Genomic DNA, 19,590 nt, shown 5'->3' with positions numbered 1-19,590 from the left:
ATACGTGTCTCATCACGTTCACATTATATCTTTATGAGCTGGTGGAGGGGATGGTGGTGGGATGACAAGGCAGAGACCACTGTTCAAGACTATGTTTCACCATTTGTAAGTGTGAAACCACTGCATATTTTAGCTGGACTACAACAGTGGGGCCAGCCATGATAACATATTTGTTTGTGAGTAAGTGAGGAAGTTACAGCACTGGTCCAGGCAGTCAAATCTTGGCGTTTACCCATTGCCCTTATGTTATTACGTCACCAGGGGGCATTTCTTTTCTCCGACCTGTTTTCTCTTAGGTCCTCAGTGAGTGTTTACTGGGGCTTCACCAAATTGCCTGCACCTCATTCCTAAGTTATCGCCCTGCTGACAAAAGAATATTCTGCAGCATTTAATATCCAGGGATTTAAATTGTAGACTCTACTGACTACCCCACTGACAAAATGGAACATTTTTGCATCTTGACCAGACACAGTCCAGCCATATACTAGGTTTTGACCGAGTCTTGTTCAATAAATGTTGGGATGGTTTTCAGCTGTGTTCATGGCAACAAAAACAGGTATTTTAGAACAAAAGATCATCTTTTCCTAATCTTAACCAAGTGTTTTCATGCCTAAATCTAACCAGACTATAAGCACAGCTTGTTAAAACTTAAATTGAAAATTCAACCTCAAGAAATGTACAATTGCAACATGAAGAAATGTAAAGTTTCAACATATCCATGGTTTGCAGAAACGTACATCGCCAACATTAATTCTTGCGATCAGGTTGGAAAAGTCTCTTAACACAAATTAGAATACAAAACATATAACATGTCAAGTAAAAGCAAGAATATACTCATATAAATATAAATGTACAGTATGTGAAGGCAAAGCAACTAGTACCTTTGTCTTTTAGACACGGAAGCTGCAGGGATTAAGGGGTTGCAATGTTGGTCCATCCACCACTTTGTCTCGATTAAAACAATCTGATGGATCACCATTGGATCTGGTACAAACTGAAGTTCTTTGGAGGATGAATCCTAATGACTTTGGTTATCCTCGGATGTCTTAGTTCAGTTCATTGTTTATTGTCCCACATGGAAAATTTGGCTTGAAACATGGAAAAAATAAACACATTGAAACAGTCGATCGGTCTCATCTATCAGTAAAAGTAAACAAAAAGGCATCAGTTAGAAAGAGTAGCTCTTACTAGTAGTAAACACAAGTGTTAACACTAAGGAAAAACTAGGTACAAATTAAACAGGAGACCAATATAAAGTAATAAAAGAAAACAATAAGAGAATGATGGTCTTGCTGATAACTACAGATGATGCAAGCACATTGCTAGAGTACAAGTCAAGTTATTTGACTGCACATATTAAAATAAATGTTTGAATCAATGGCAGGTGACCGTGGGAATTCTGTACTTCCTAAAGGAACCATCTCAGAGTGTTAATTAAAATGTGATATATATAGCAGAGGCATTAATGGTTGCTTGGTGGCTGCCTAATGGCTTTTGCCAGACTTTTATTAAAGTTGTATGAGAGTGTTAAGTGTTCTAGACCAATAATCCTACTGGTTATCATTATTAAATCTGACTTTCAGGTTAATGTACCATGCTATGAGGCTAAAACGACACCACCAGCAGGTCAAAGTTTTCACTATCCTGTCAAATATCTTGACCTGTGCTCAATGGATTGGACCTCAAGCTGTTACAGACATTCATGGTTTGCAGATGATGCATCCCGATGACATTTGTGATCCTCAGTTTTTACTTTAGACCAATCATTGTTTTTTCAATTACTTTGTTTTATGACCAAATGCCTGGAATACTGCTAACTTACAAATTGTAGCAATCCTAAACTAGGAAATCAAACATGGTGAACATATTACCTAATAGAAATCAGCATACTAGCATTTAGCTCCCCTGCGTAAGAGCAGACCCTAATAGCTCCTAGCATGACTGTAGACTCTTAGTTTTGTTAAATCTTTAATTAAACCAAAGTATTAATGGTCTACTTCTATAAATCACCCACTATAGTGATATTATTGGAATCTTGGGTGCTGCATGTCAAGTCCCAGGATAGCTAACTTCTCTTTCTTCCTCTGATCTGAATTTTGAAGCCCACATGAAAAAATACCACGGAAATAACTTCTCTGGAATCTTTCCAGCATGAAGCCATCTCTCACGGTCAAACACTGTAAAGGTTATAGATGTGTTTATCTCTAAAAGGCTCCACTAGTGTGATGTGCTCTGTTCTGGTCTGCCCAAGAAAGCTTTGATTAAACTGAAGATCATCATTCTGCAGAAGCAGAGAACATGTAGGAACTGTTTCAAAGTGTTAGCTTCAGGTTAGATTAGACATTAAGATTCTGCTCTTTGGTTTTAAATCACACAACAGTCGAGCACCTGAATACAGATCAGACACTCTTTTAAACTACATCCCTTTTTCTGTAGACACATCAGTTCCTGCAGCAGGTATTTCTGTTGTCCTCAGGGTCAGGATTAAGACCGGCTGGATCAGCCTGCCAGACGACCTGAAGGCCACAGTCTCACTTCATGTCTCTGTGTATTTATCCCTCCTGTCTCTCTTGCTCTTGTTCATCACTATCACCTTTTTTTACTTAGTTAAATGGATTCAGCCACCAGCAAAGTAAGAAATATTGACCTACCAGTAATGGAGTGGAGATTGAACAACCAGGCCTCCGCACACGAACAGCACAGAGAAGAGGAGGAGGTGACTGTACACAAAAATACAGTCAATTAGTAATTATACGAGTCACTGCCATTCGGAGTAATTAATGTTCTCCCTTTAATTAAAGAAATAAAAGGTGTGGTTTTTACTGACCCACGGCACAAAAAGGCCAATGATCAATACCAATAAATAAGAGAGAGGCTTTTAAAACTCACTTTTTCACACTGTGACAAAACGTCCCACTGGAGTTTCAACACGCATCTACTTGTGTTTTTACCGGTTCAGTGAACTGAAAAGTAAAGACATCTAACGTTTACAGTTCAGAGTTCATGCTAACTTTAAAGTCACAGTGAAAGTGTCCTTAGCTTCTGTTATGTAACATGTTTTAAGTGATAAGGATTATGTGAATGGGATATCGTTAAAGGGTGGATTTTTTTTGTTCTGCTGGTTACTACGAACTACAAGCTAACGGCCAAGTGTGATTTAATATGATGGCTGTTGAGTTGGTTGTTTGGTTGGTTGGTTGGTTTTTGGGTTGGTTGGTTGGTTAGTCTTGGGCTGGCTGGATGGTGGGTTGGTTGGTTGTTGGATTGGTTGGTTGGTGAGTTGGTTGTTTGTTGGATTGGTTGGTTGGTGAGTTGGTTGGTGGGTTGGTTGATTGTTGGATTGGTTGGTTGGTTGGTTGGTTGGTTAGTTGGTTGGTTGGTTGTTGGATTGGTTGGTTGCTGAGTTGGTTGGTGGGTTGGTTGGTTGTTGGATTGTTTGGTTGGTGGGTTGGTTGGTGGGTTGGTTGGTTGTTGGGTTGGTGGGTTGGTTGGTTGGTGGGTTGGTTGGTTGGTTGGTTGGTTGTTGGATTGGTTGGATGCTGAGTTTATTGGTTGGTTGGTTGGTTGGTTGGTTGGTTGGTTGGTTGGTTGGTTGGTGGGTTTGTGGGTTGGTGGGTTGTTGGATTGGTTGGATGCTGAGTTTATTGGTTGGTTGGTTGGTTGGTTGGTGGGTTTGTGGGTTGGTCGGTCAGTTGGCTGGTGGGTTGGATGGTCGGTTGGCTGGTGGGTTGGTTGGTGGGTTGGCTGGTGGGTTGGTTGGTGGGTTGGTGAGTTGGTTGGTTGTTTTTGCGTAGGCTGGTCTTTTGGTTTGTCAGCAGCATTACAAAAGAACTAAATGGATTTCCACAAAACTGAGGCTTGATGGAGGATGGGTCTCTGCCCAGAATAGACCCCATTACCTTTTGGTTCATATCCGGATAAAAGGACAGATCCAGGAATTTTTTTCTCACTTTCTTTAACAGTGTGAGATAGGGCGTTTTTCAACATTTTCGTTAATTTCTCAGGGAATAATGCATGGATCTTAATGAAAAAAAATCAGGTGTTTTTAAGTGGCTGGTATCTGTGAGTGAATACAATGTAATGCTTATCCTAGATCTGGTGAGTTTAAATTATGGTTAAATTCATAGTCATACAGGGCTATCAAGTTTGATATTGGATTAGGCTTGATTGATTAAAAGGGACTGTTGGGCCTTGGCGGAGGTATGCACTCTACTGAGTGCCATTCTAGTTTTTAATGTGTCTTTAAACATGTATACGCGTATGTATGTATGATTTATGTCGTATGAATGTTTTTTATGACGGTGTTAACCACTGTAGAAACTGAATTGCCCTTTGGGGATAAATAAAGTTTTCTTCCTTCCTTTCAGAAAACCATCATATTAGTCATGATATCTTGGTGTCATAATTCCAATTCCAATGTTACAAAGCAGTAATACTGACGACAACAACTGAAATGTACAACTCAGAGACAGGCAGGCAAGACAAGGTTAAAGCAGAATACACAATTGATGATTTTTGTATGTATTGGTAGCTGATTTTAAGGGTTTGGGAGCAAGTGCTCAGGTGAATGAGGAGATCAGGTGGTGCTGAGTGGCAGGAAACACTGGGGACGACTGCAGAAATGACAGGATGCTGGTGACTGTCAGACTGATAATGGATAAGAGCTGCTTCTTGAGATGAGAGAGGAGAGGCTTGTTGTATACTTGCTGTTTTTATTTTTAGTAGATACACAACTAAATAAAGCGTGAACAACACTATTATCCCACTGCTCACGAAGATCTTGTCATTAACGAACTGTAACGCTGTTGTTTTGCATTCGGGGGTTTTAAAGCGTTTCCATAAAAACAGCATGGTGCCCCGTCAGACGCTAAGAATCAGAGACGGATGTCCGCCGACTCAGAGCGAGGTTCATTTAAATATTCAGAGCTCTCTGCGTTCTATGAATCATTTCCCAGAGGCATTATATATTGCTGAATTAAAATGCCACAGATGTTGCTGTCAACCTCCTATGAATATCATTTTAGATGTTCCTTGTTGATGGGCTCTAGTTATAATTTCCAAAATGGCATCTTAATAATTTACTGAAAAGGAAAAATGGTTTGAAGTCAGTGAGAGCAGTAGTTTTCTTGTCTACTGTGGTGAGTTGTTAAGGCTTTATGTAATAATGAAAATGGGATCTCAACTCTATTGTGTTTTCTCCTTTAATATTAAACATTAAATATGTTTAAATATTAAACAAGCACCTATAACCTGTTAGCCTACATCCAATTGAATTGTATATGAATAATTTATCTGGATGTGGTATTAGAAAGAGAAGGTAACTAAAGGTGGTTCAACATTAGTAAATATGTATTTGAGGAAGTGACAGGGAAATAATCAGGCACATTCTCTAAACTGACTAAAAAATAAGTGTACAGTAACTTGATATTCACTCCAGCAGCTGCATCCATCAGTATCCATAAAATCTGACATTATTATTATGATCAACTGCAAAAAACTGTCACCATGTTTCTTGTAAAAAAAAAAAAAACAGCTTAAACAGAAGCTTTTGATGGTCAAATGAAATGTTGCTCTCACATTCGCTGCCAAAAAGGCAGATTGATGATCTTAATAGACACAACAAATGTCTATTGAATGGCGGATCGAGTTGAAAGCAGCACCGGTTGTGAATTTCTAAAACCTAAAACCATATTTCCATTAGACTCACGGCTACAAACACAAACCCTCAATATGTGGATCCTCGCACATTAACAACAGCTTTTTACTGCCAGAGTAAACATTCCAACTGCCAGCAGCGTAATGTTAGTTGGTCTATACTCAGTGTGTGTGTGTGTGTGTGCATGTGTGTGAGTGTGTGTGTGTTGTGGCAGCCCTCCAGTCAGCAGTGCTAATACCTGATGCTAATACTGTGTATATAAGTGCTTGTCAGTGTCAGTTTTCTTTGCTAATAATCTAATATGTTGTTAAATTCTAATGAACCAACAACTGCTGAATCAAACAGACCAAACACATATTAATTAATCACCTAATTGAGAGAATATGTATACAGTTTAAAAAAACATTGAAAAAATAGTTAGACTTAAAATAAAAAATAGTAGACTTGTTTCCTCCACAAATAGAGTTGTTAATAACAATCTGAACACATAGAAACATGAAAACGTAGGGGTTTTATCTTCAGTCAAGTCCGTCTGAACTCTATTAAAAAAAAGTTTAGTAGATAATGGTTGGAAGTTGGCAGAGAGCTTAGCTGATGAGCAGGTGTCCATAACATTAACATGTGTCACTGGTGATCTGATCACAAAATGGAGGGATTTTATTATGGAGTCTTGGGAATTTCTCTCCTTCTTCATCTCCTTGCTGTAGTGTTTTGGTGTTCAAGTTTGCCGCCTGCTGTAGTGCAAACTGTTCTAGAAATTGTCGGAAATTGGTGTTAATAACTACTTAATATAAATTAACAGAAAAACATCACGCACCATTTACAATGACGTCGTTGTATAGACTCAGCACCCCCAACTGTGACTGACTTCCTGGGTCCCTGACTAAAAACTAGTATTATAGAGGAAAAAAATGTAATTTAATCAGAAAAGTTAAGTTTCATTCAAGGCCTTTCTAACCAGGAATCCATCTGTATTTTCAGCCAATCTTTTAAATATGATTGTGAATGTATTGAATTCTCTGTGTTAAATGCAGTTTGACATAAGAGGTGACCTTCCCTCGATTTTTCTCAAAAGCGGTACAGTAGAAATGTAGTGAATTGTCAATATTACAATGCATTTTGACAGAACAGGTAACCTTTTTAATTTTAAAAGCTCTACAGAAGAGTGATTTCTGATTAATTTGGTGCACAGGAAACTATTGAAACTGTCAGCAAACCTTTTGAAGAATGACTTTTATGAGACTTCAGATAAGAGGGACACTCTGTGTTTTACAATGCATTTTGACACTGGAGGTGTGACTGTACAGCAGAAATAGTCACATTTTTATTCTCTTTTCTGCTGATGTTTCAGTGCAGTTTAAGTCAGTGGGTGATGATTGGCAATTTTCTCGTTCAAACAGTATAGAGGATTTAAAACGTTACTAAAGTACTTCCCTATCTCTCCCTGCCTCACTTTTCCATTTTCATTTTTATATCTCCCTCCCCTCTTACTCCTCTCTCCCACTCCATCATCTCCTCCTACATCTTAAACTTTTCATCATCAAATTATCCTCCCCTTCTCTCTACTCACTCTTTTTCTCTACCCTACTTTTCCTGGATTCCCCCTTTCCCTGTGGCCCTCCCACTCTGTTTTCCTGCCTTCCCCTGTTCCCACTGCATCCCACCATCACCACCATCCCTCTTCCTCCCCCTCTGATCTCCCCATCAGGACTTGGAGGAGCGTCTCCGCCATCATCACCATGCAGAGCTGCAGTCTCTCAGAGAGGCTCACCGCCAGAGCATCGAGACGCTCAAACAGCAGTCGGAACAAGAGCTGCAGACACTGCGCTTTGAACTGGAGGACGAGGGCAAAGCCATGCTGGGTAAGGTCTTAGAGTGTCTGTGTGTGGGGGGACATGACTTATAAAGACTCACCCTCCCATGACCCTTTGGCACATTTTATTTTCAACAAAATTATCCTGGGCTGCACAGATTTGAGGGTTTTGGTCACAGTGTGCACTAATTTTACTGTGGAAACCGGGGGCAATTGGAGTCATAAAACCTCTCATGCCTCTCATGTCCTTTCATGTAGTAAATAGTGATATAAGCCTGTCACTTTGATGTAGGAGTACTCATTTTTCTGTCCAGAAGTAGTTGGAATTCAAGAAAGTACAGTTTAATACTGTTCAAATTAGGGGCGTCATAATTTTGATTCTAAATCACCACCCACCCACTGTGCTGACTTTCACATTCACACATATTCGCACGTTCACCAGGATAAAGTCAAATCCTTGCTTTAAAATGCCCCTTTCTTTTCAAAGAAGAGGTGGAACTTGTTAACGACAGAAGTCAAGGTAAAAAAAACAGTGATCTGTTGATCAAAATTTAGTGTAAATGGAGTATCAGTTGAAACAGAGTGTTCAAACAGCTGCTAAATGTTGGCAAGTAAGACGCACTTTAGACACAGAAGCAGACAGGCTGGTCCAGCGATGCGGCCACAAACTGACACAGCAACTGTATGTTCTGAACTTAATGCAGAATTTACAAGAAGGTACCAGTGATTTAGAATTTGTCCTAGCCGTTTCACAAAGTTTCTCCTCACTTAACAACTCTCAAAACTGTACGATTTGTAAAGGGAGTCTGGTGATATTGTGGTTACTAGTTCAATGGTTGGACAAGTTGAAACTGACAGTGTGTTCACAAACATCTGCTGCTACTGCTTAAAGAATGTGGTCGCATGTGACGCAAATCCAAATGAGAGTATAATAGCGAAGCCACCAGTGCTGAAAAAAGAAATTAATAAATAAAATGTAATCGAATCATGTCCATGAAATCAAGTCAAATCGAATCATGGATTTGGAGAATCGTGACATGTTTAGTTCAAATAATACAAAACATTTACAACAAGAGGCAGAATAATCAAAAATGCCCTGTCATGGTCACATAACAAGTCAATTAGCATAATGCTTAAATTCTGGGTGCTTAGTAACAACTAGCTAGTTTCAAAATATTTATTTTCATTAAGCCTTTTAAGACTTTAATAATAGACTATGTAAATTGGTTGCTAGCAAGTCATTGTAGCACCACAAGTAGCTGTAGCATTACTATTAAAAAATAGTTTCAGAGGTGATTATATGTGAAAACTCTGTTAATCTTTTGTGAGATGTTTACAGGGCTTCAGAGACAAAATAAACTACCATCCCTCCATCATAGATTACACTGTTACTGCTTTCTTCCTTTCTTAAGTCCATTTGAGAAAAGACTAAAGAGGTGCAGTCTGTGTTTTTATATACAGTGTAATCTAATGTGACGTTGGAACAACAGTCTGAGTACAATGAGAACATCAGTAGAAATAACGATAGATCAACACAACTTGAAAGTGCAGAAGAATCTCAGTCCCTCTCCTGTTTTTGTGGGAACACACCAGTACTCTGCTGTGAAAAATGGTCTTCCATTAACCTTCATGTCATGGTCCTGACACTGGAGAGCTGCTTCCATCTATTTCTCACTTCCCACATCCTGACAACCTTTTATTACCCTTTTTTCTCTCCCTCTCTCACTTCCCTTCATCTCCTCCTCGTCTATGAATGTGTCTTTTTATACATATGTGGGCTCAGGTGAGATTTAGTTTCAGCTTTCAATGCTGTATTTCTTTATTCTGACATTTTGAATTGGTCTTATATACAAATATAAAGCTAACAGCAGTGTGTTCCCTCTCAATGTTCCTCCAAACCATTACTGTTTGCAATGAAAGGTGTTCATTGGAGTGAGGATTAAAGGCCACTTTGGTAAAGGTAGCAGAAGCACTCAGCTTTATGTGCAAAATAAAAAAAGACTTAATTTATTTATGTTATATTAAAAAAGCCTGTGCATCTAATGAGCACTTTTTCACGAGCAGACTAATGGCTGGAGGTTTTCAACAAGCCTTAAAATCCCTGAATCTGAAATGTGCAAATGCTTTTTGTTTCCTCGCGTATGGTATGTTCTGTTCCAATGAAATATGACCTCTTGTGTCCTTTTCAGCCTCTCTGCGATCAGAGTTGAACCACATCCACGCATCAGCCATCGAACACCTGAGACAAACCCACCAACAGGAGTTACAAGCTGCCAAGGTGGAGCTGGAGAAAACACTGGAGAACAACCGGACACAGGTAGGTCAAAACTTTAGAGCTGTCCACACAAAAACACACGTCTATAGAGTTGATTATAATACCCAGAGCTTTATATTGTGACCATCTGTGCTATCATCACCACCTTAGTGATCACCTGACCTCTACACGGAAACAAAGCTACTGTGATGAATGAGTCTCTAGTGAAGTATGACTCCTTTCAAACACAAACCAGCATGTTCTCTTTCTTTCGCAGCCAGAGTGAAGATTGTGTGATTAGAATAAATGAAATAATAAATCCACGATGCTCAGACGCCTCTGAAAAGGCTTTCAGGAGTTTCACACTATTAACACATTCATCCACAGTCTCCATGGAAGCTTTTCTCGTGAGAAACACAGACAGAGACTGAATACATGCTTATAATTGACTGATAAGAAATTTAGCAAGCTGTTTGTAATTCATAAGATTATGGCTTAATACTCGAGGTCCGTCTGGGGCGGCACTCATTGAGCAGATACTGATATTACCAGGAATACAACAACACTACTACTACTGGTGAAACTGTTAACGTGATCTGATTTTATGTCAAAAGCTGCTAAAAATAACCAATCGTCTTGTTTTGTAAATGCATTATTGATCAATTATTGAACTAATCATGTAGTGAAACATTTCGATTTCCTCTAACTGCTTCAAAATAAAAGCCAACGTGTGTTTCGCCAGTTGGATGCTCTTAATGTGACATCACACCCATTTTTATAGTATCGAATAACTGATTAAAAACAAACTTATCAGAAAAATTCAAACTAGAAAATACATCAATGTGATAAAACTACTCGTGTTCTTTGAGTTTTTAGTTTAGCCCATGTCCCATCTTCTAAAACGGAGGGGGAGAGGCAAATGACTTATACTGTAACCAGCCACCAGGGGACGATCACGATGTTTTGGCTTCACTTCTGGGGAACTGCAATGTCGTCCATCTTTATATACAATCAATGTGGTTGGATCCAAGCCCGCAGGAAGAGCACCAGGCTCTGAATCCAGTTTTCGTAGTGGCCAAACCATGTAACTACATCATCACATGATGCACTGCAGCCCAAAAAGACTTTTCCCCATTAGCTAACATTGTGAAAGAAGGGTCTGTAAAACGGTGGGTACATTTTTTTGAGCGTCACAACCCCTGCAAAATGACTCATTTCACTCTAATAATTTGAGCCATTCGGTCCAATAACATTTGAAAGTCTAGAAGAGCCGCACGATTAAATTACTCTATCCCCATTGGTCAGCCCGCTCGGTCGGCAGAAGTCTCTAGTGGACTGTTAGACAAAAAAGCTTGTGAAAATTGTAAGGCAGGAAGGCAGTTTCCACTATTTTTGGCTTTTTTATAAATATTTGTTGGCCTTTTCAGGACCTTATTGGACAGGACAGCTTAATTAAAAGTGACAGGACATGGGATGATAGAGAGAGGAGTAATGACATGCAGCAAAGGGCCACAAATCAGCTTCGAACCCTGGGCCACTGCGGCGAGGACACAGCCTCTGTACATAGGGTGTATACTCAACCCAGTTATCGCGGCGCCCAATTATTGGCATTTTAAAGACAAAACAAACAATATATGAATCAAAGAAAAACATCAAGGATTAAATTGATTTAAAAAAAAATTTAAAATGTCTACCTGTGTCAGCGGTCAAACAGAAATTAGTTGTGGATAACGTCTGTGTGAGATGCAGCCAGAGAGCTTCATCTAACACCTGCTGCTGGCTCATACACACACACACACACACACACACACAACACCCGGCAGGCTACCCTCTTACCATCTCTTGTAACTAATTACCCTAAACACCACAGGCTCTTCTCTCCTCACCTTGCTCTACAGATGTTCTAGCAGAGAAGCCCAGCTGGCTGTCTTTAATGGCCCCCACACACGCCACCGTCAGTCCCTCTCATCTGCAGTTGCCAAGGTGATAAGGAGTCAATAAAGGCTAATAGTACAGTGTTGCAGTCTGAGCTGCCTGTCAGTCACGAGGCTGCAGGAAAGACAGAGAAAACTGAGTTTGAATTTCAGTCGCTCCTGCAGCACACAAGCTTCTCCAAAGAAGATTCGCGTTCAGTCACAGGCCTTCGTTCAGTCAGATTCTATCCCAGACACACGTGCAAGAAGATTTTAGTTGTTCATTTAGTTAAAACATTATCCTGTGTATGGAGAACTGCAAATATGGGAAAGGAAATCTGTGATAAATATAATGTAAATTCTGTAACTGATCTGAAATAACTCAAGAAAAGATGCAATAAGCTGACTGTTGATTTTTTTTCAACCAAATTAGTTTTAATTTCTAGCTCTGGTGTCTGTAAAACTTTTTTCTCCACTGCAGATGCATCTCAAATCCTATCACACACATCACAGATCAACCAATTTAGAAGTTTCAGCTCAAACTCTGCTAGTTTTGGTGAAATACTCCTGAATAAATATCAGTATTTCTCCTTGTTTTTCACTTGATTTTATAGTGTACAGCAGAGAATCAGACATAAAATGTGAGGGCAGACAGATGCTCAATCCCATTCCCAAGTTTTACCCCTACCACTCAAAAACTCCATTTGCCATTTATCCGATGGAGATATTGAACAGTAAGGTTAGACAGGATAGGTCACTATTCGACTGGCCAGATTTGACAGAGACTTTATCCTCTCTGTCCTTTTACCATCTGCTATTATCTCACTTTATGCTTTAAAATAATCCACCAGATTTATCGGCACAAGCTCCAACCCAGCAAGTCAATTCATTGTATGGTAAAAAGGTTAAACTCATAAAATATAGTTTAAGAAAGTCAAAACGGCTCGTTTTCACTCAAGAACCTCCTGTTTTCAAGTACCCCCTTGCCCCTCAGAACACAGTAAAATCTCCCCCAGTGAAATGTTGACAACCCTTCAAGACCCTCATGGGTAGTCATCCATAACGTTAATGTAAGAACAAGCAACCAGACATTTCCGCTGCGATGATTCCTCTTACATTACTGTGGCTATCCTGTCATTGTCAGAATGCCTTTTGCCATTTATGTGTCAAGTCATATAATACAGAAGAACACTGCTTTATTACCTTGCCACTAGCTGTGTTTAATAGGCTAACATTAGCAACCCATGCTCCCAACCTGCTAGTCTAGGTTGCGGATGTCGCTAACTACAGTAGTTAACTAGTTAATGTCACATTGTGAAAGCTGATTTGTTCATGACAGTCCCACAGTTTCAGACATATTTCAATGTTGCATTCCTGCCATTTGATGATATATGATGCCTGAAGTTTAGTAGTAAAGTTGCCGCACTTTGTACCACTCCTGTAATATCGGTGCAGTCACTATGCCTCAAACATGAACTTTAAGTAAATGTTCCATCTAATTCTATTACATAAGTTTAATGTAAAACTAGATTTGAGATTCATTACAGGAGACAGAATAACCTATTTGAAATGCATAACTTTTATGTATAATACTTGAATAATAAGCACTTGAAAGACACATTATGTATATCTTGAAGTTCGCCTTAACTTTATAATTGAATAAACCCATAAGGTTGATGTAAAAGTCCTCAATAATTTAATTTAATCAGACTACTTTATTTAACTTATTCACATCGACTCAACACTTTACATGTAATAAAATCAGATGGAAAATTACAAGTGTGCCTCTAACAAACCTCTGTTTTGAGGAGCCATGTGGTCCAACACTTCATTCTAACCCCTCTATCCCAACAGCATTTAGGACACCCTACACCTTGGCGTGAGCAGTATGTGACAAGGGCTGTATTGGGATTGGGCCAGAGAGAGGGATTTGATTTGGGAACATTGCAGTAAGGACAGAAAGGATAGGTCAGTATTCGGCAGAACCAATATGACAGTGACTTTATCCTCTCTGTCCTTTTTCCATCTGCTTTTATCCCCCTTTGTGCTTTAAAATAATCCAGCAGGGCACAAACTGTAACCCAGCGTATGAATTTCATTTGGGGTTATGAAGTTAAAATATAGGGGAAAAAACCCCAGCACTTCCTATTTGTTGAATGACTTCTTAATGTTGAAACACTGCACATACAATAGAACTCAGAGACGGAGACATGGAGATTTTGTGTTTACATTAATCCCTTGCTTACAATGCCGGAGCCTTAATGGCACATAAACTGAAACTTCCTGTGTTGAGTCATCAGAGTGGAAGAGCTCAGCTGCAGACGGTCGTCACGCTGTGTTAAATAATGTTTTTATAACTCCAATTACTTAACAGACGGGGAGAAAGAGGCTGATGAAGTACGGGGTTGTGTGTCTCTGCTCGTACATTGTCGTCTGTCTCCCTGGAGACACGCACAGTAACGTGTTTGATCTGACAGAGCTGTCTGATCAATTATCACATCATCGGCGTCTCTTGACACCCGATATCTATTTAGTTCTATTTCCATGATATTGTTCTATTTTTGATGTTTGTGACAAAGTCTTTCTTTCTTGTTTCTACTCTGAACTTGAAACTATTATTTTTATCAATACATGTGAAGTATTTTAGAAGTGCTGTCATTTTCTGTTACAGCTCTCAGTCCAATATGTTAACCTCATCATTTGTTTTAAAAAGTTTGTAAAAAGTGTCCAGAATATGAGCATTATCAATAGAGTGTGAAGAAACAACAGTGTTGATGGTATGTCAAAGATGCCTACAGTATGTGGCATCATGTCTGTGTTACAGAGATGGCCACTGAAGTTAGCATGCTAGTCCCAGTCCGTTCTGTCTCCCTATACCACTTTGTACCACAAAGAGGTATAGGGAGGTGAGAGTCCGATAGCCCCCGTAGTTTAAGCTGGGTGATGTAAAAGTAGCAAGTTCACGACTAAGTCTAATAGATCAACAAAATAAACTCATAAAAAGTCAAGAAAGGATCAATTTCAACCATACACATTCTGACTTAGAAAATAAGTTTTACCGAACTAAGACGAGCTTAATTGCCTCACTAACTCATCGTAAAACTCACTTGATTCAAACTTGACATAAACAAAATAAAACTCACGCAAACTGTCTTGGTTTATCTTCCCACAGTCACCTCTGGTTTGGTCCAAATAAATCCTCAGCTCACTCTCTCTCTGCCCTCTGCTGCTTTACACCTCTCCTGTCCCTTCCTGCCGTGTCTTCTCATCCCCGGAGTCACCGTCCTGATCAGAGATCAGGGCCTTTATATTGAACCAAGTTAGAGCCAGACAATTATTCGATATGTCACAGAAGATCTGGCCTTCTGTTGACAGACTGTAAAGGCCTGTGAATTGTCATTTACGCACTAGAATTGTCCATTAAATCTGAGGTTAACATCACAATCTTATCATTCACATTTATGATATTCTCTAAGGAGCCAGTTCAGTGCTAACTCGTTCTATAAAGTCTTTCAGTCATACTGGATATCAGATAAGTTGTATTCTCCCGTTATCTTTGATATACTGTAGGTATATATTTTTCATTTTCAGTATATCAGAAAACCACACCCAAATCCAGCCGAGTCGCTTGATAAATATTTGAACAACTTATTTATTTTTCAAAGACTTAAAAATGAGAATAGAAGGAAACTGGCATTAAAGCAAAAAACTGGTGCACATATCCTCCTTTACAGTGCTGTTTGTTTATTTACCAGGGTTGTTTGAAGAGGAGAGAGAAATGAGATTACAAAAAAAGAGAGAATAGAGAGTGATGACAGAGTGACAGATGAGAGAAGAAATAAAGCTCGATGCTCCAAAACCAGCTCGCAGTCAACACCATCATTTTTATCTCACTGCTCATCTGACGTGAATATGAACAGCCAACAGATTTCTGCTTCAGTCTGATTAGATCAGACTGTTCAAAAAAAGTGCATTATGTTTCCTTTAAATCGTCCTGAATGCGCTGAAAGGAACCAATTCTGGGTTTATCCTCTTTCTTCTTTGTTCCTTCCTTTTATTGTGCCAGCTCTTTTTTCATCCCTTTCTTGTTTGCTTGTTGTTTTATTTGCTTTTGTGCGTCATCTCTTCCCAGAATGAAGCCAGGAGTTTGACGAGACTGAGAGTAAAAATGAGTAAATGAGTCATTAAAGATTAATCTGCCCTGTCCCTGCTGTGCTTAATTGCGCCGCTAGGTTTATTGACAGCAAAAATCAGCCAATGACATTAAATTAAACGTTGAGGTAGAGTCAGATAGAGACAGATACTGAGACGGGAGTTTGCGACCATGAGGTGATTACACAAGATTATGGCTTTTGGATGTATGAACATAGCCCTTGGCGTAAATTGTTATAGAGGAAAGTAGAATGAGATTTCTGCAGAGTGAGGAATCATTAGCGGACAATAACTCGACGATATTTAATCTGACTCTGATGGAGTTAAGTGGCCCTCGACTGGGAGACTGAAGATCACATCTTTGCTTTTTGTTCCCTAATTCAAGTCTCTAAACATAATGAGCAATTTGACAAACAGGGCCCGCTCTGCCTCCCATCATAATGTGGATTTTAACTCTGGACTTGGCAGTTTTGTTTGTTGATGGCTGGCTAATGAGATGGCTATTTCTCTTTTGTCACAACTCTGTGCTCATGCTCTATTCCAGCAGAAATAACACTTTGTTAGGGTTAGGAACGCATCATGGTTCGCCACAAAAACAGCTGGAAATGTCTGCAGGAATTGTCGTCTTAAAAAACACCCGGTTTTGATGGATAGAAATGTCTCTAACGCTCCTAAAAAAAAACACACAGAGGTTTGTTGCTACTAAAACTGCTGAAAATGGTCCAGGTGTCCTTAAAAATATCCAGCGGTGTGACTCAAACTCTGGTCACCTGTTTGGCAGCCTTGATGGCTTGTAATAAAATAATGTCTTATATTTAGTGTCTGGTTATGGTGAAGGGGAAGACAGATTCAAAATCAGTTGTTGCAAGTCTGTCCACTGATCCCCGCTGAAGACATAAATCTTTGAAAACTGTTTTGTTTTTTAAATGCTTATTAATTTTCCTAAAAGATCTGGTTACTGTAGTTTTTTCGAAAACATTAGCCAAACAGGAGGAAAAAGTACTTTTGCACTTTATGCATTTTATGGCAGCAGGACGATAAATGTTGATTAAGTCAAAATAAACTACAGTGCCCATTTTCCCCATTAAGAAACATGCCTCCCAGATGTTGTTAACACGTTTTTGAACGTCAATGGACCCCTATACACAGAGGAATACAATCTATATCAGACTTCAGTTTTACCAGACAATACTTGTTCCTTGGATCAATTCAATGTTGGTTTTGGGTTTTCTGTACAAGGTTTGTTGACAGAAAGAAAAATCTAGAATTTTTCCAGCCTTATCCTTCAACTGGATGACATTTTATTTTTGAAATCCGTCTTCATCAGCCAGAAATGAAAAACTTTCATAATCCACCAAGTTTTAGAAGAAGTGAGTCACTTATTTGAAGGGCATCTTTATACTGACTCATCTTCAGAAAAGAAAGAGCGTGTTCATTTTCTCACTTTGAAATCAGGACTGATATAAACCAGTTCTTCTGTTTGACTGTGGAGCTCTGCAGGCAAATTATGAGTAATTTGGATAGTTTTTACATGGACGTCATTCAGGGATTTGGAGAACTTTGATAATTTAGAAGCTGACTGAGTGATTCAAACGAGCACCTTATTCTTGTACAGTGCTGACGTTGGCTGAAATATAGTGTTTGTGATATCTGTGAGTCTTTTTTTCATAAGTTTAACTTGTCTTACAGGGTAAATTTTAGCAGGTTACTTTCCGTTAGCCACCAACACACCAACAGTCCCTCTTTACATATCGCCTTTGCCACCATCCTTCTGCAAATTTAAGGTCTGAGAGCTGTTATAACAAGTGTATTTTTGTTCTATTTAAGCGTTTCTAAAGTGTCCCTTAAGTTATAAAGTCAAGAACGATACGCTTTGTAATTCATACCTGAAACATTCAGCACAATAGTTGCCTCTTCTACACACTGGGATGTCTGTTTACAATACATTGTTGGACAGCGAATGATGATGAATGTTGTCAGTTCATTCATTAACATTCATTGTCAGTTTACCAGCTTTTGACAGCCACTATGGAGCTTTGATCTTTGATTTTGACTCATTGTGGATTAATCATCTCATTAATTATGGGTAGAGTTTGTTTCTGTTCACAAAAAACAGTGTATCAAGACTGTTTCATACACTTTCCACAAGAAGTTTGGCTTTAAGAAAATGCAAAAACAAGCATTTAAGCCGTGTTCAAGAAGGTGAAAAATGCCTTATTCCAGTTATTTTTCATTAAACACGCAAGACAAGAGTCAAAACAGACCAATATTCTGAGTTTTAAGCTTATTATGCACTGTGTGCCTAATGCCACCGAATGTAATCAAACACAACAGCTGTGTATTAAATCCTGTTTCTGAAGGCTAATCATATTTAGCTTTTGTCTGAACTGTTTCAGAAAGGTGCTGATTCAACTATGGATTATATAAAATGTTTTCCACCCACATTTACATAAATACAGCATTTTACATAAGATTTGATGCATTAACTTAACTAAGAAACCATTTTTTAAGAAGCCCTGTTGTTAACTACAATACAATACGCAGTGTGTGCAATGTCACAAAGACAAGTTGTTGAATAGCATTACTATTCTGACACAAGGCAATTCAAAGTGCTTTACAGAGACATAAAAATAAATTATGTATCTACTTACACAGTAAACAGTAATGTTTTAAGCGCTGATTTAAATGAGATCTAATGAAGCTGTTTGCATAGCTGTATTCACTATTCACTGTCTCATCTGTGTGGTTTTACTTCATAATAGTTTTATTTAATTGAAATGCATAAAGATTTGTGTAAACCACAAGATGTAAGAATAACCCTTCCAGTCTACGTTAATGTTGAACGTCATCTAATGATATAATGGTTGTTATTATTGGCAAATGTATCTAACCTCTTCAGAAGGTTTGGCAGTGAGTTGAATTTGTATTATAATTATTGATATTTAGCGCATTAAATACAGTCAAACAAAAAAACAATTAAGTGCTTAATCTTATTTATGTCTTAACTTCTTCTTAATCAAAGTAATATCTCCTCCCCATCACTTTTAAACAAGTCACGAGTCTTTGACTTTCAAGTCCAAGTCAAGTCTCAAGCCCTTGACTTTCTGTCAAGACCCATGATTACTTTCCTGCATGAATATTTTATATTATACACCTATGTATACATAAACTTAGCCAAAATAAGCTGGGTGTAAAAATTATATAGACATAATAATAAAATAAACATTCATTGAATTGACCTGTCAGACTGTGGTTTCAACTTTTTGAGAAAGTTGCTGAACCTGCTCTGTCCTTGACTTTAATTTGAAAATCTGATGGAGGGTTTATACTTGATATCAGTCAGAGAGAGACTGTAATTAAAAACCTCACATCATCACAGTGGGACCTCAACTCTTTAAACCATGACAATGAACGACACTGATTCCTTTTTTTTCTATCCCAGGAGCGAGAGCTGTTGGGTCGGATCACTGAGCTGCAGGAGGAGGTGTCCCGGAGGAAGAACCACATCGCTCAGCTGGACCACCAGATCCACACGCTCAACGAGAACATCAGCACTCTGACTAAAGAGCTGGAGCTCAAGGGCAAGGAGGTGCTCAAGATCCGCAGTGAAGCCAATCAGCAGATCAGGTATGACTCAGCGCTCGGAGCAGACACAATACTAAAATGAAAGCCTCGGCGAAAACAGAGGGATTTTGCTGTTTCCTGGGAGCTCTGCTGATTTGATTTTGTCCAAAAACACTTGACAAGAGCAGAAATGAGTAGAAGTTTTTTTGCCACTGGCCTTCAAAACTTGTTCAAAAAC

At 38.9% G+C, this 19,590-nt stretch overlaps 1 protein-coding gene across 1 annotated transcript in view; it reads left to right on the top strand.

The window, feature by feature from the left end:
• Window positions 1–19,590, top strand: part of fam184ab (family with sequence similarity 184 member Ab) — a 94,387-nt gene that overhangs the window by 49,647 nt on the left and 25,150 nt on the right. Inside the window, exons 13-15 of the mRNA XM_073493225.1 lie at window positions 7,365–7,518; window positions 9,659–9,786; window positions 19,231–19,415. Of these exons, the coding sequence (XP_073349326.1) occupies window positions 7,365–7,518; window positions 9,659–9,786; window positions 19,231–19,415 (467 nt within the window). The remainder of the gene's footprint in view (window positions 1–7,364; window positions 7,519–9,658; window positions 9,787–19,230; window positions 19,416–19,590) is intronic.

The sequence above is a fragment of the Pagrus major genome, chromosome 22, assembly GCF_040436345.1.
Source record: "Pagrus major chromosome 22, Pma_NU_1.0".
Lineage (NCBI taxonomy): Eukaryota > Metazoa > Chordata > Actinopteri > Spariformes > Sparidae > Pagrus > Pagrus major.
Note: the sequence above shows the minus strand (reverse complement) of the source record. Positions and strands in the feature narration are given on the sequence as shown.